Raw genomic sequence first — 14,702 nt, 5'->3', positions numbered from 1 at the left:
ATTTTTTTTTTAATTGTTTTGAAAAAATTCAAATATAAAACGACGGATAACTTCTGTATCATTTCTAAAAATAACACAAAATTTTCAAAAAATTTGCTATTAATTCCAGAAAATAATTGTAAAAATTATAATTTTTTTATGTATTACAATTATTTTCAACAAAAGTATTGATTATTTTCAATAAAAATAATTATACTTATTAATTTTCTTAACTTACTTTAAGAATTTAGATAACGAAGATAAATTTCAAATTTATAAGTTTAAATTAACAATTAATTAAAGTAATTAAATAGTTTTATTAACGAAAAAATTTGTATTTATTTTTTTTACAGAATGCCAAACGGAAAAACTAACATTCGTCGATTTCCTGAGCATCAGAAAACAACCGAAAGTTAAACCTCAGTCGAAAGCACACCTGAGAAATTTTCTCTGTACAAATTCGAATTGTTTCAAGACATTTAAAGATGAAAGGAGCCGTAATTATCACGTTAAACATTTCTGTAACAAACCCCCCCGTTACAAGTGCGGTTACTGCGATCACAAAGCGCATTACACTACGGCCATAAAGTCTCATTCAAAGACAAGACACAAGGACTTAGAAGTGAAAATCGTCGAAATGTATGACCCGCGTAGAGAAACTCATATTTATGTTTGTCCGAATGAAAATTGCAAGAGAAAATATAAACATGAGAGAAATTTGAAAACACATGTCACTTATGAGTGCGGGAAACCTCCGCAGTTTTTGTGCTCTTACTGTGACTTCAGGGACTATTTTAAATGGAGAATCAAACACCATTTGCTAGCCTGTCATTCAGATAAAGAAGTTCTTTTTTTCAACTCAGGAGTCTAAATATTCGAGCGCCAACTGACGTTTATGTAGTAGTTTGTAGTAGTTGACTAACTATAGAATTTACTGATAGATTATAATAATTTAGTAGTCATATGTACCTTTAAAAACTACTATAAACAATTATTGTAATATTATTTTTTATTTTGAACTTTGGATGCTGATAAAAAAATGGCCCATCTTACCTTGGTAATAAAAAATCATGTCTTCGGCAATGGAAACTGATAGAGAATTTGATGAGCTTTTGAATGAGTACCCACAAGATATATTTATTTTTAAAGTCATATATATGTATATATAAACATATATATATATGGCTTTGAAAAAAAGTGGAAGTAAATATATCTTGTGGGTATTCATTGGAAAGGGAATTGAATTTTCTATCAGAAAATTTATACCGCTGCCCATTTTACCCCGAAAATTTTTAACATTAAGTTAAAATATGAGTTTCGCTAAAAATTATGATAGAATATTAAAATGTTATATTTAAAATTGTGGAAAAAATAGTTACTGCTGTCTGCGACAAGTATGTTTTAGATTTAAGACCAAATAAATTTTTTTTTTAATTCTCAATGAGAAAAAAAAAATGAATTCAATCGATAATCGAAATTTGAAAATAAATTTTTGTATTATCGTAATAAATAAAATTTATAAGTAATAATTATTATTTATTGTACAATAAAAAAATAATTTATTTGCTTCAGCTTCGATTTTATAGTTGATTAGTAACTAATATTTGTCTGTGTTAATTGTTATTTTGTATTAAAATTAAAAATAATGAAATTTTTGAAAACTAACAGAAAAAAAAATAAGTTTTTAAAGAATTGTACTAAAAAAAACTTTTTATTTTTACAGAATCGCGCGCATCTCGGTTAATTTACACCCGAAGCAGAGGAGGAAATTTGCCAAAGTCAAAATATTTGAAAGTTAAAGAAAAACGATTTACTTGCACTAATGATAATTGTAACAAAACATTCAAAAATGAAAAATCACGACAAGTTCACATGATTCAAGTTTGTAATAAACCGCCGCGTTACAAGTGCGGGTACTGTGACCAAGAGTCATATTTATCTGCGGTTATAAAAAATCACTCGGTTCGAAAGCACAAAAACATGCAAATAAAAGTAATTGAACTGTACGACCCTCACGCAGAAACGCGCAGTTACGCCTGCCCAAATCAGGGGTGTAGTAAAAGATACAAACATAAACGTGATTTGACGATTCATGTTGAGTATGAATGCGGTAAAACTCCGCGGTTCAAATGTTTTTACTGTAATTACAAAAGTTGTTTCAAAAATAGAACTAAAATGCATTACAAATTACAACATCCGGATAAACCGATTTATCCCGAGCTTGATAATTAAATTTTTGAATTCCATATGATAATTAAAATCTTTTGAATTTATTGTAATTGCCAAAAAAAATTTTTTTTAACAGATTTAAATTTTTTGTGTTTTTAAAAATTTCAAATTTTAAATCTGGACATTTTATTTTTTTTTTTGGACTATGTTGAATTTTATTTAAATTTTTACAAAAATTTTTCAAAAATATTTACGGACTTATGAGATATTTTTCCAAAGTTATGATTTTTTAAAGTGACGAATTATTTAAGTTTTTAAATTTTTGAATTTTTCGCGGGTTAATTAATTTTGATTTATTTTTAATTTTATTTGATGAATTGGGTGATAGATAAATAAATATAAAAATATGAGATGTAATAGTAATTACCACAAATCAAAACTCGAAATTATGTAATAGATTTTTAAAAAATCTACTCGCAAAAGTGTGCATTCAAACGCTTTTTAAATTATGCAGTTTCAAAAAAGTTGAAAATTGTATAGCGGCAATAATTGTCAATAAAATTTATCAAAAAGTTATCATATATTTATTATTATTTACGAATTTATTTTCAGTCAGTAGTAAAAAATATGAAATACAAAAAAATCAAAATTTCTAATAAATAAATTTTTAAAAATCATAAAATACTGCGTCGGTGCTTGAAACAAATATATATTTATGCGACAAACTACTTAAAAATCCTTATAATTAATTTTTTCAGGCAGACGATTAACAATCGCTCCCGTGTCAGAGTCACGACAAGATGGCCGACATTTAAAAATAACTAACGTCAAGTTTGCATGTGGGAATGTAAACTGTGAGAGTACATTCATTGATGAGTGTAATCGTGATTATCATATGAAATATCTTTGCGTTAAATTACCGAGATATAAATGCGGTTACTGTAATTACAAGTCACTTTACTTAGCAAACGTTAAAATTCATTGCAAAGGAATTCATAAAAGTTCAGTGGCTAAAATTCACGAATTATAGACAGGTACAGAAAAATTTTGGCAGTAAAATTCGCATCTCAAGTGACGTCGGTAGTCAAATTGATGACAATTGAAGTTTAATTGCTTACATGGCAACAAACGGACGCATAAATATTTAAAGTAAAAATTTGAGGTTATTTACTTTGTATCCTTTGTCGACATTGAATTTGAATAAATTGAGAGATTTAAAAATCTGTTTGTTGTATTGTATGAAGTAGAGAGTAGATAAGAGTAGATTTCTGCTCGTTTTCTGTATGTAAGTAAATCATTGTTTGTTTGTTGACATCACTAACAAATTATGTGTTTATTTTATTTTTCAGATTTTAAATTTTCGAGAGCTGGGTATCGGAACAGAGGGCAGTCGTCATATGAAGAAATGTTGTTTGTTAGAAACGAACGATTCGTTTGTTTGAATTTGAACTGCAACAAAACTTTTAAAAACAAAGAATCTCGAAGGAAACACATGAGTGATATTTGTAACAAACCCCCGCGGTATAGATGCGGCCACTGCCATTATCTGTCACAGTTTAAAAAAAATATCCAGAGTCACAGTATGAGAAAACATAAAGAATTGCCGGTTTATGTTATTGATTTGTAAATAATTTATCTTTAGCACGTTCGGGTTCTTGTTCGTGACTCTTCGGATCAGACCCGACGTACCGAAAAAATCCGAATGTAAATTTAAAATTTTAAATTATTTCTTCTGAAAATTCATTTCTTCTTATTATCAATTGTTCGGAAAATCTCGTTAACCTTCGGAATTTTTCGGGTTGTTCCGAGCAGGGACGAACAAGCAGCCGAAAATGCCACTAGTCATTTTCAAGATAACAGCTTATGATCTTATGTAATACGAAGACAATTATCAATAAAATTTTATTTATAATTATGATTAATCCTAATTATTAATTAATTAATTTTTTTCAAAATTGTAAATAATTCATTTATAAAAATCTTTTTAATTACTGCCGAGATAAAACTGATGTAAATGTTTCTTTATTTTTCAGAAGCAACATTCCGACGCATAAAGCTGCCTAATTCAGGCCGTTCTGGAAAAAGTGAAAATGTTAATAAAGAAAAACGGATCGCTTGCACGAATCCGAGATGCGATAAAACGTTTAAACATAAGCATCACTTTACTCACCATGTAAGATACGAATGTAACAAACCGCCAAGATTTAAATGCGCATACTGCTGTTACGAATCGCATAAATTAGCGAATATTAGAGTTCACCTAAAAGCGAGGCACAAAAATTTTGAAACGAGAATAATTGACAAGTTGACTTGTCACGTTATCAGGGAACGGAATCAAGTTATTTAGTGTCAGTAAAAATATGTAAGTTACTGTTGCAATACAAGGCTTGGAAATTTCGCTAAAAAATTTTCCATACGGAAAATAACTTTTTCAATATTCAGTGAAAATCCAGTAACTCGGAACTTCCCCTGATTTTTGACCCCAACTATGAACTACGTCGTCTCCCACTTGATGTTAAATGTCTGTGTATATTTTTATATGTCATCATTCATGTAAAGGGCGCATGTGTTGTCGTTTACTTTTTGAGGAAAAAGGGGAATCCGTCAAGTTTTGGTCAATGGAATTCGACTGTACCAATCAATTGTTCGACCGTCGGAAAATCAGTGATTGTTTCCTAAAAAAAAAATTTAATTGTTTACAGAAGTTCTAGAGTCAGGGACAATTTCTACCAGCGGACGGCCACCAAGTAATGGATCAGCTGGAAATCAGGAACGACTCGTTTGCAAAAATGAAAACTGCAACCAAACATTTAAAAGCGAGAAATCACGACGAGCTCACATGTCACAAGTTTGCAACCAGCCATTGAAATTCCAGTGTGGTTACTGTGATTTCAAAGCCCAAAGAAAGGCCAATGTGTCCAGGCACATAAAAAACAATCACAGCAATAACCCGGAAATTGTCACAGAACTTTCTGAACCCATTTTTAAAACACGTGATTACGCGTGTCCCAATGAAGGTTGTTCGAAAAAATACAAAATACGAAAAAATTTGGAGCACCATATTGAAAATGAGTGTGGAAAATCTCCTTGCTACAAGTGTTCTTACTGCGGTTACAAAAATTTTTACAAATATAAAGTTATAATGCATTCTTATAAAAGACATTGTAATAAAGAATTTCGTGTTGAAATCGCTGACTAACATTTATAATATAATATTCAATATGACGTTTATATTTTTATAAACTTTTACCTGTCAAGAATTCCAGCAAACATTTAAATATTTCTCTTTGTATTTCTACTGCGAATATAAATAAAAAACTTTAATTATTTGTTCGCATTAATAATTAATTTTTTTTTTAATTTTCTGACACTGAGATCACCCATACGAAAAAAATATATATCGGCAAATTACATATATGAAACATATATGTCTCATATATGAAATTTGTCGATATATATTTTTTTCGTACGGGCAGCCGTCTAATAATTTTTGGATTTTTTTTAGCGATAAATAAAAAAAAAAAAAATATTTCAAAAAAATGCACTTGTAGTTTTTTAAATTTTCTACATGCGCATTTTTGAATTTTTTTTTTTTAGTTAGTTTTAAAAAAAATTTTTAAATTATTGTCTGGTAACTTCGGGATGATAATTTTCTGGACATGCAAATAGGAAAATAGTTTGTGGTTGGGATCTAATTAATATTTGACTAATAAAATATATATGATAAATATAAATACTAATGAATATACATATTTATTTGTTTACAGATCTTAAAAAAGAAGGGGAAATTTTGTACACGTACGACGCGCTGTCACCAGAGGGCACCCCGATTCAAATAACAGAAAAACGTTACGCTTGTTTGAACGCAAACTGCAACAAAACTTTTAAAAACAAACGAAACCGTAATGACCATCAGCGAAATTTGTGCAATAAACCCTCTAGATATAAGTGCGCGTACTGCAATCGCAGATCTCTTTACTCAGCAGATATTAAAAGACATTTAGTTACAAAACACAGTAATTTAGAGGTTAAAATAATTGAATTGTATAACCCGCATCTCGAAGCGCGTAAACATAAATGTCCTAATCCTAATTGCGATAAAAAATATAAATGTCTATTAAATTTAAGGAATCATATTAATTATGAATGTGACAAAGCTCCGCGATTTAAGTGTTTTTACTGCGACTATAGAAATGCATATGAGCCGAGAATTAGAACCCACTGTAAAAATAAACATCCGCTTTTAGAACCGCGGAGTGTTACGATGATGGAATAATTATATTATTTATTATTAATTCTATTTATATTTATATAGCGGTCCCAGCAAAAGTTTGGGATTTTTCCCCCACCGTTGCCCCTCTATTATAATATTCGGAACATCTACGCATGCGCAGAATCTTGGGTGGTGGGGGAAATTGTGGTAGGGATAAATTCCAAATTTTTGCTGGGATAATTATACGCAGCAATAAATAATTTTTTGGCGCGAAAAATTTAAACTGACTCGAAAATTTTTTTTTTATATAATTATCAATGTCTTGTCATATTAATTGTAGGCTAGTAATTTTATTAATTAAATTTGTATTTTTTACTTGAGTTAAATAAATAAGTATATAAAAGTTTAAGTATTTATTAAATATCACATATATTTTTAATAAATTAATATAAATAATTTAAAAAATTTATTTTAAAATTTTATTAACATATTTGTGTTTGGTTTTTTTTTTTACAGAACTACACTGGCAAGAAATATATATCAAGTGCGAAGATCAGTCAGAAGAATATGAGGAACGACGTGTTGAGAAAAAAGAAAAACGATTTGCATGCACGAATCCAAATTGCAAGAGCACGTTTAAAAATAAAATAGAGTGTAATTTTCATATTAAAAATATTTGTAATAAACCGCGAAGATTCAAATGCGCGCATTGTGATTATGATAGTTATAAGAGTGGGCATGTGAGAAGACATTCGGAGCGCAAGCACAGAGGTCTTGAGGTAGAAGTTATCGAGTTGTATAATCTTAAGAAACAAGATTGCGCTTTTGCTTGTCCGAATGCGGGATGCAGCAAAAAATATAAATACGAACGGGGGCTGAGAGCTCACCTCAAATACGAGTGCGGGAAACCGGGTTTGAAATGTTCGTATTGCGATTTCAAAAATAGTTACAAACATTTGATTAAAAAACACTGGATTAAAAATCATGCAGGCAAAGAATTTAAGTTTGAGGTCACAGTTGAATAATTACTTACTTTAGTTTTTAATTGTCGCTTAGAAATTATTTGTTCTGTACTTTGTTTGCTGTCAGAAAAATAAATAACTATACGAGTAATTATTGCAGTAGTAAATTATTTTTTCTAAGCAAAGGTTACGATAATTTTTTTAATGATTTTTGGTTAAGAATTTTTTTGAAATTTATTTTGTTGGCAGATAAATTTTGAAGTATAAATTTTTTTTTTATTTTTCAGAAGAACCAAAACAAGGAAAAGGAAAAAATGGAGGGAAACCGTATGCTTGTCCTCATTCACAGTGCAGGAGATCTTTCAAATCTCATTATCAGTATGATAAACACATTAGATATTCTTGCATTTATCTGCCCTGGTACAAATGCGGGCACTGCAATCACAAGGCGCATCAAGCTGCGGATATTAGGAGACACATTGACCGTATTCACAACGGCTCCGCATTTGAAGTAATTAAATTTTACGACCCCAAGGATAAAGGTTGTAATTACGTTTGCCCGAATACGAACTGTCATAAAAAATATAAATATAAGAGTGGATTGCATCGTCACCTTAGATACGAGTGCGGGAAACCGAGATTGAAATGTTCATATTGTGATTTTAAAAGTTGTTACAAAAGTTTTGTTAAAAAACACTGGAGTCAAAATCATTCAGACGAAGAATTTAATTTTGAGGCGAAAGTTTAATAATTGCTTATTTTAGTGCATGCGTTTTTAATTAGAAATCAAATATTCTGTACTTTGTTTGCTGTCAGACAATAAATAATTTTAAAATTTTAAAAGGGATTAAAAATTTTTTTTTGCAGGAGAAAATTTTTTCCTCGGAATAAAGGTTACGATTTTTAAAATTTCTAGCTAAGATTTTTTGAATTTATTTTTAGCATGTAGATAAATTTTCAAGTATACAAAATTTTTATTAACAGAATAATTTTTTTGTTTTTTCAGAAGAACCAAAACGAGGAAAAGCACGAAATCAAGCGAGACCGTTTGCTTGTTATAATTCAAATTGCACGAAATCTTACAGAACTCAGTACGATTGCGATAAACACATGAAATATTTTTGCAACCAGCCCCCGAGGTATAAATGCGGGTACTGCGCTCACAAGGCCCATCAGACTGCGGATATTAAGAGACACATCGGCCGCATTCATAAGGGCTCTACAGTTCAAGTAATTGAACTGTATGACCCCAAGAATGAAGTTTGTGAATACGTTTGCCCGAATGCGAACTGTAGTAAAAAGTATAAGTATAAACGCGGATTGAACGCGCATCTTAATTACGAGTGCGGGAAACCGGGACTGAAATGTTCGTACTGCGATTTTAAAAATAGTTACAGACATGTAATGAAAAGTCACTGGACTAAAGAACATCCGGACAGAGAGTTTTCTTTTGAAGATACTGGAGATTAAGTACTCACTTTTCACCATATCCGCGCGAAAATTTGAATTCTTGCCTCTGTTTAGCGAGAAGAATATCCGTCTTTTCTTTTGTGAGGAAACGAATGATGAAAAGTTGCGCATGCGTAACTTTTTCTGTGAACAGAGGCGGAAATTTGAATTTTCAGGCGCAGATCCGATGAAAAATCGTTCGCACATGGAGAAAGACAGGATTTTCCAACCCGTGTGTTTGCTATCCCCTCGGGTAGGAAATTGCGCACGCGCACACACGTGGCTTGGAATGTCCAACTTTCCTCTCTTGGTGTTCAATATACTATTTTTTTGCTTGAAGTTACAGATATTGTAATTTTTTTTTTTTTTTTGGCGGGAAAATAAAAAATTATGAAAATAATTTGAAAATTTTTTTTTTAACAAATTTTGAATTTGTTGCAGGTTTAAAAGAGTTTTTGTAAATTAGAAGAAAGAAAATTTTATTTTTCAGGCACTGGTGAAAAATTGAGGAAATTTTGGAATAATTGATCGTAATTTTTTTTTTTAGTAGGATTTTATTTGGCGCATGTGTGAATGTTATTTATGAGTTTAAAGTTTTGAGAATTATTATTAACAAAATAAAATTTTTTCATTTTACAGGAAAACCGAAACGAGCGAGCAAAGCAATAAAGAAGAATCAAACTGTTAATGCGAAACCGTTTCCCTGTTTGAATTCAAACTGCGACAAGTCTTTTAATACTAAACACGATCGCGATAAACACATGAAATATTTTTGTAACCAACCGCCGCGTTACAAATGCGGGTACTGCACCCAATCGGCCCATCAGTCCGCGGATATCAAGAGACACTTGAGCCGAAAGCATAAGAATCTTAAAATAAATATAATTCAGTTGTTTGATCCCCATACGGAAACACGCATTTACTCTTGTCCTACGAAGAATTGTAACAAGAGATACAAACATGAACGCGGGTTAGCTTCGCACCTTAAATATGAGTGTGGCAAACCCCCGCGCTTCAAGTGTTCGTACTGCGATTTTAAAAATTGCTATCAGAAGAGGATCAAGGAACACTGGATGAAAAAGCATCCGGATAAAGAATTTTCTTGTGATAATATGTATGTTTAATTTTTTCGAGATTTTATATTTAAAATTAACTCAAAACATAACATACTAATTGATTATTTATTGATAGCAATTAGGGATAATCGTGATTATAAAATTATACGCTATGACAAAAATAAAAATTAGGAAATAAAACTCCGTTATTAAATTTTTACTGAAAAAATTTCCAATAGAAAACACAAATTTTGAATTTTCATTCATTTCTATTAAATTCATAAATTTTTAGTCAACAATCGTGTACTTGAATTTTTAATTTAAGAAATGTAATGTTTTTGAATTTTGAATTTTTGGCGCCATTATTGGCAGCCATTTTTATTTCAATTTTTTATGAATAATAAAACTATTCATGTTTAAAAATTTTTGTAACCTCAACATGGCGGCCATTTTGTCTTCACTTTAAATTTTTTTATAATTATTTTCCAAAACTAATAAAAGTGAAAATTTGAATTTTTTAAATTTCAGATGTAAAAAATATTTATTCAGATGCAATCATAAATTTTTTATTTACATTTCAGGGATCTACGGTCAGCCTTATTATCCAAAAATGAGCCAGCAGTCATGGGTCAATGATCCACTTTTGACAGTAACAAGATCGCAGTTGGTTTGTCCAAATTCAAACTGCAACAAAGTATTTAAAAACGAAAAATCTCGAAACTGTCATATGCAGCAAGTTTGTAATCAACCATTGCGGTACAAATGCAGTTACTGCGACCACAAATCGCATTATTCAAAAGACATTAGAAGACATATCGGTATCAGACATATCGGACTTCCGCAAAATGTCATTGAATTATTTGATCCCCATTTCAAGACTCGTCTGTTCATTTGTCCGAACAATAATTGTAGCAAAAGATACAAACATTCGCAAAATCTTACGCGACATCTAGAGTACGAGTGTGGAAAATCCCCTCGTTTTAAGTGTTTTTACTGTGACTTCAAAAATTGTTTCAAAGATAGGGTCCAATCGCACTGCAAAGAAAAACATCCAGATAAACAATTTTTCTATGAAAATGTCAAAGATAATTTTTGATTAAATTTTGTTATTAATGCAGACACCAATTATTAGTTAATTTCTTAGATGCATGTGAGTGCCAAAAATTGTTAATTGCATTATTATATTTTTTTTGATTTCATAATAAAACAGAAAATTCATTAATTTGAATAAAATTTTTTAATTAGAAATAATTTTTTTTTTTGGCAGTACGGCATTTTGTAGAGTAAATAAATTAATACTGTAATTATAGTAATAAAAGTAAATACTTATTTCAATTTTCAGGTTTGAGAATCACTCGGGTAACCTCAAAAAATAAAAAGCGACAGGTGAAGAAGAAAATCCAAAAAACTAATGAGCTTTGCAAGATTTCGGAAGTAAGATTCGCTTGCGGGATTCCCAATTGTGACAGGACATTTAAACATGAGTATAGTCGCAATTATCACATGAAAAATTTTTGCAATAAACCTCCTCGTCATAAATGTGATTACTGTGACTTCAAAGCTCATTTGGTGGGAAATATTAAGTCTCATATGCGAGCCATACACAAAATCCAGTTTAAAAAATAATAAATTAAATTTCCCGCCATTTTTATTTAAATTTAAAAATTATTTTTTTTTTTTATATTAAATTTTAATTCTAAAATTTATTATCAGATTAAAAATTACTGTATAAAAATACTCAATAAAAATTTTTTAACAATAAATTATTAATTTTAATTACTGTTTGTGATAATTATGCATGTAATTAAAATATTCTATTTTCTTCTTTTAATTATGAAAATAATATGAAATTTTTTTTTCAAATCATCGTTTTATTTTTTTTTTCAGAATTGAAAACTCTTCGGGTGGTTTTGACGCGAATTACCGACGACAAATTGTCACCAAAAAAATCAGATCTGCTGGTGGTGAAAAAATGGGCATGCGCAAATCCAAATTGCGATAAATCGTTTTCCACAAAGTGTAATCTTGATTATCACCGTCAGAAGTTTTGTGATAATTCGCCGAGATACAAGTGTTATCACTGCGACTATAAATCACCAAGACTATCATCTTTAAGGAGACATTACATGAGTTTTCACAGTGAATTGGAATTCAAAGTTATTAAATTGGTTACTTCTAATGATGAGGCAAGACGTTTTCGCTGCACAAGACCTAACTGCGAAAAACGATACAAATATATGAAAGACTTTAGGGCTCATGTTAATTATGAGTGTGGCAAACCTCCGCGGTTCAAATGTCACTATTGCGACTATAAAAGTTGTTTTAAAACCCGGGTTAAATCACACTGGAAAAAAAAACATCCTAATGAAAAATATCTTGTTGATAATATCATTCATCTTTTGTAAAAAAATTATTGTCATTTGTAAAATTTATGTATCTAAAATTTAATTTTCCCTTTAATCAGTTCAATAAAAAAAAAAAATTATAACTGCGTAATTTTTAAAGATTTCATTCAATTTATAGGAAGAAATTGCGTCTAATTTAAACAGAAAAAGATAATAATTCGAAAAAAAAGAAATTGGCGCCAAAAATTTGAATTTATGAAAATTACATTTTCTTTCCTATTAGAAAATTTTCAAAATTTTGTATTTCTTCAATTTTCAGAAATAAAATTTTTCATATTATGGATTTACATTAATTTGAATTTGGCGGTTTGAGAGGGAAATTTTTTTACTAACAATTTTTGAATTTATCTCAAAATTAGTAATTAAGTATATTTATTATTGTTATTAATTATTATTATTTGTATTTATTTTTTCAGTGAGACTGGTCCCAGGTCATAGACTATTTAATTTTCCAAAAAGTGGTTCATCAAAAATAAAAAGTGTATTTCCGTATTCTGACGATACGTCTAACCAATACGAGAGATTCAAATGCGGTTACTGTACTTTCAGATCTTATTTCAAGGATATGGTCAAAAATCACTGCACCATTCAACATACTGGAAAAAAACTTAGAATTATTGAAATTAAAAAATTAGTGTCAAAAAATTTCAAAACTAAAATTTGACTGTTTTCTTTTCTACTTTTCCTAAAAAAATAAATGCAACAAATACAACTTTGTTTTCTTTGTAAATAAAATAAAGCATTTTTTGAAAACAATAATTAAATAAATTTACTAACAAATAATTAAATTTATTTTTCAGACATGAAAAACCCACGGGTGTTTCTCTCGAGGATGTACGGGATCCAGTCACCGGATGTTAACCAAATAATATCGGCATCAGGAAAAAGATTCGCATGCCCGAATACAAATTGCGCGAAAACATTTGAAACAAAGGGATCTTTTAATTATCACTTGAGATATTTATGTAACAAAGCGCCAAGATTCAAATGTTACTTCTGCGATTACACAACTCATTATGCGCAAAATGTCCGCGTTCATTCAAAATGGAAGCACAGAAACACAGAACCTAAAATTGTCCAACTATACGACCCCCACATGGAAACGCGGACTTTAAGTTGCCCGAATTCAAACTGCAGTAAAAAATATCGCACTATTCGCGCTTTGAAAAAACATGTTAATTATGAATGCGGGACTCCCAATAGTATGAAATGTCATTACTGTGATTTCGAGCATTTCTACAGATGGCGCATAAAAGAACATTCGATTTCCAAGCATCCAGACAAAGAATTTCGGGTCGATCCTTTAGAAAAAAATATTTAACCTTAAGGTCTATTTATTTTCTGTAATTTAAATAAAAATAAAAAAACCAATAATAGAAATAGTTTCTTTAAAATTTATTTTAAAAAATTAGATATTTTAAATTGATTGATTATTTTTAATTTGAATCACTCAGTAAATTAACAAATTGTCTGTTTATTTTCAGGCCCATGGATAATTCTCGCTAAAAGTACAAGAGGATCAACAAATTCGGGTTACTTACAACCGAAACAACCGCGATTTGCATGCACTAATAAAGGGTGTGATAAAACATTTAAAAATAAAGTCGACTGTAATTATCATATAAAAAACCGCTGCAACAAACCCAAGAGATACAAGTGCGCATACTGCAATTACAAGTCAAGTTTGTCTGGAGACATTAAGAAACACATAACCTCAGTTCATAAAAATTTCGAGGTTAATGTGGTCGAATTATGGAACCCTCATAATGAAATCCGGGTTTTCACATGTCCGGTTAGTGACTGTAGTAAAAAATACAAACAGAAGAGTAATTTAACGAAACATCTTAAATACGAGTGCGGGAAACCCCCTAGGTTTAAATGTTCTCATTGTGATCACACAGGATATTTCAAAGATAGAATTAAAATCCATTCTTTTGCAAAACATCCTAATAAAAAATTCAGTGTCGATGTCTTGATTAATTAAAATAAATTTAATTTATAATTAAATTGTATTATTAATTGAAATTAAAATTTTGTCGCTTTAAAATTAATTATTTTTTTGGTTTCAATGCTGATTAATTGGATTTTTGTTGAAAATAATTTAGTAAAATTACTAATTAACTAAATTTTATTTTTCAGATTGGGTTTTGTGGAAAATTTTTAAATGATCATCAAAAAGAATTAATTGTAATTAATTATCATTAATTGGGTAATTTTTTTTAGGGTTAAGATATTACAGAAAAAAATAAAAATTTTTTTGTTTTCCAGTTAAGGTTCGAAATTGTATGAAATGTTTTAAACTGAGTTTTGTAAAAAAAAAAAAAAAACTAGTGAATGTTACAGAAAATTAAAATAAAAATTTGAATATGTGGAATTTTTACTGACCAACTGTTTTTTTTTATTTTACAGATAGAAAATTTCCGTTCGTAACAGTAACGAAAGTCAGCCATTCATCCAGCGAAGAAGAGTC

General features: G+C 29.7%; 2 protein-coding genes across 33 annotated transcripts in view; both read left to right on the top strand.

Annotated features, from left to right (window-relative positions):
- The window catches only part of LOC103576317 (longitudinals lacking protein), a 145,662-nt gene that overhangs the window by 52,789 nt on the left and 78,171 nt on the right, over nucleotides 1–14,702 (top strand). The window contains exon 7 of one of the 32 annotated variants that reach the window (XM_053738340.1): nucleotides 11,715–12,247. The exons of 26 other annotated variants lie outside the window; for them this stretch is intronic. In XM_053738340.1, the coding sequence (XP_053594315.1) occupies nucleotides 11,715–12,232 (518 nt within the window). In that variant the 3' untranslated portion in view covers nucleotides 12,233–12,247. Of the gene's footprint in view, nucleotides 1–332; nucleotides 1,075–1,702; nucleotides 2,725–5,915; nucleotides 6,440–6,877; nucleotides 7,402–7,610; nucleotides 8,087–11,714; nucleotides 12,248–14,702 lie in introns of those variants that run through there. 5 more of the 32 variants (XM_053738354.1, XM_053738345.1, XM_053738346.1 and 2 more) reach the window with 5 other exon arrangements.
- On the top strand, nucleotides 12,899–13,613 carry LOC103576319 (histone H4 transcription factor). The gene is made up of 2 exons (XM_008556477.2): nucleotides 12,899–12,957; nucleotides 13,033–13,613. The coding sequence occupies exons 1-2, from the start codon at nucleotides 12,930–12,932 to the stop codon at nucleotides 13,551–13,553; spliced, it is 549 nt and encodes a 182-aa protein (XP_008554699.1). The 5' UTR covers nucleotides 12,899–12,929; the 3' UTR covers nucleotides 13,554–13,613.

The sequence above is a fragment of the Microplitis demolitor genome, chromosome 4 (assembly GCF_026212275.2).
Source record: "Microplitis demolitor isolate Queensland-Clemson2020A chromosome 4, iyMicDemo2.1a, whole genome shotgun sequence".
Classification (NCBI taxonomy): domain Eukaryota; kingdom Metazoa; phylum Arthropoda; class Insecta; order Hymenoptera; family Braconidae; genus Microplitis; species Microplitis demolitor.
Note: the sequence above shows the minus strand (reverse complement) of the source record. Positions and strands in the feature narration are given on the sequence as shown.

Bases quoted from the DNA above. Each gene is read 5' to 3' on its own strand.
- LOC103576319 (XM_008556477.2), top strand. From the start codon at position 12,930: ATGCAACAAATACAACTTTGTTTTCTTT. The intron at 12,958-13,032 runs GTAAATAAAATA...TTTATTTTTCAG, and splicing joins AATACAACTTTGTTTTCTTT to ACATGAAAAACCCACGGGTG.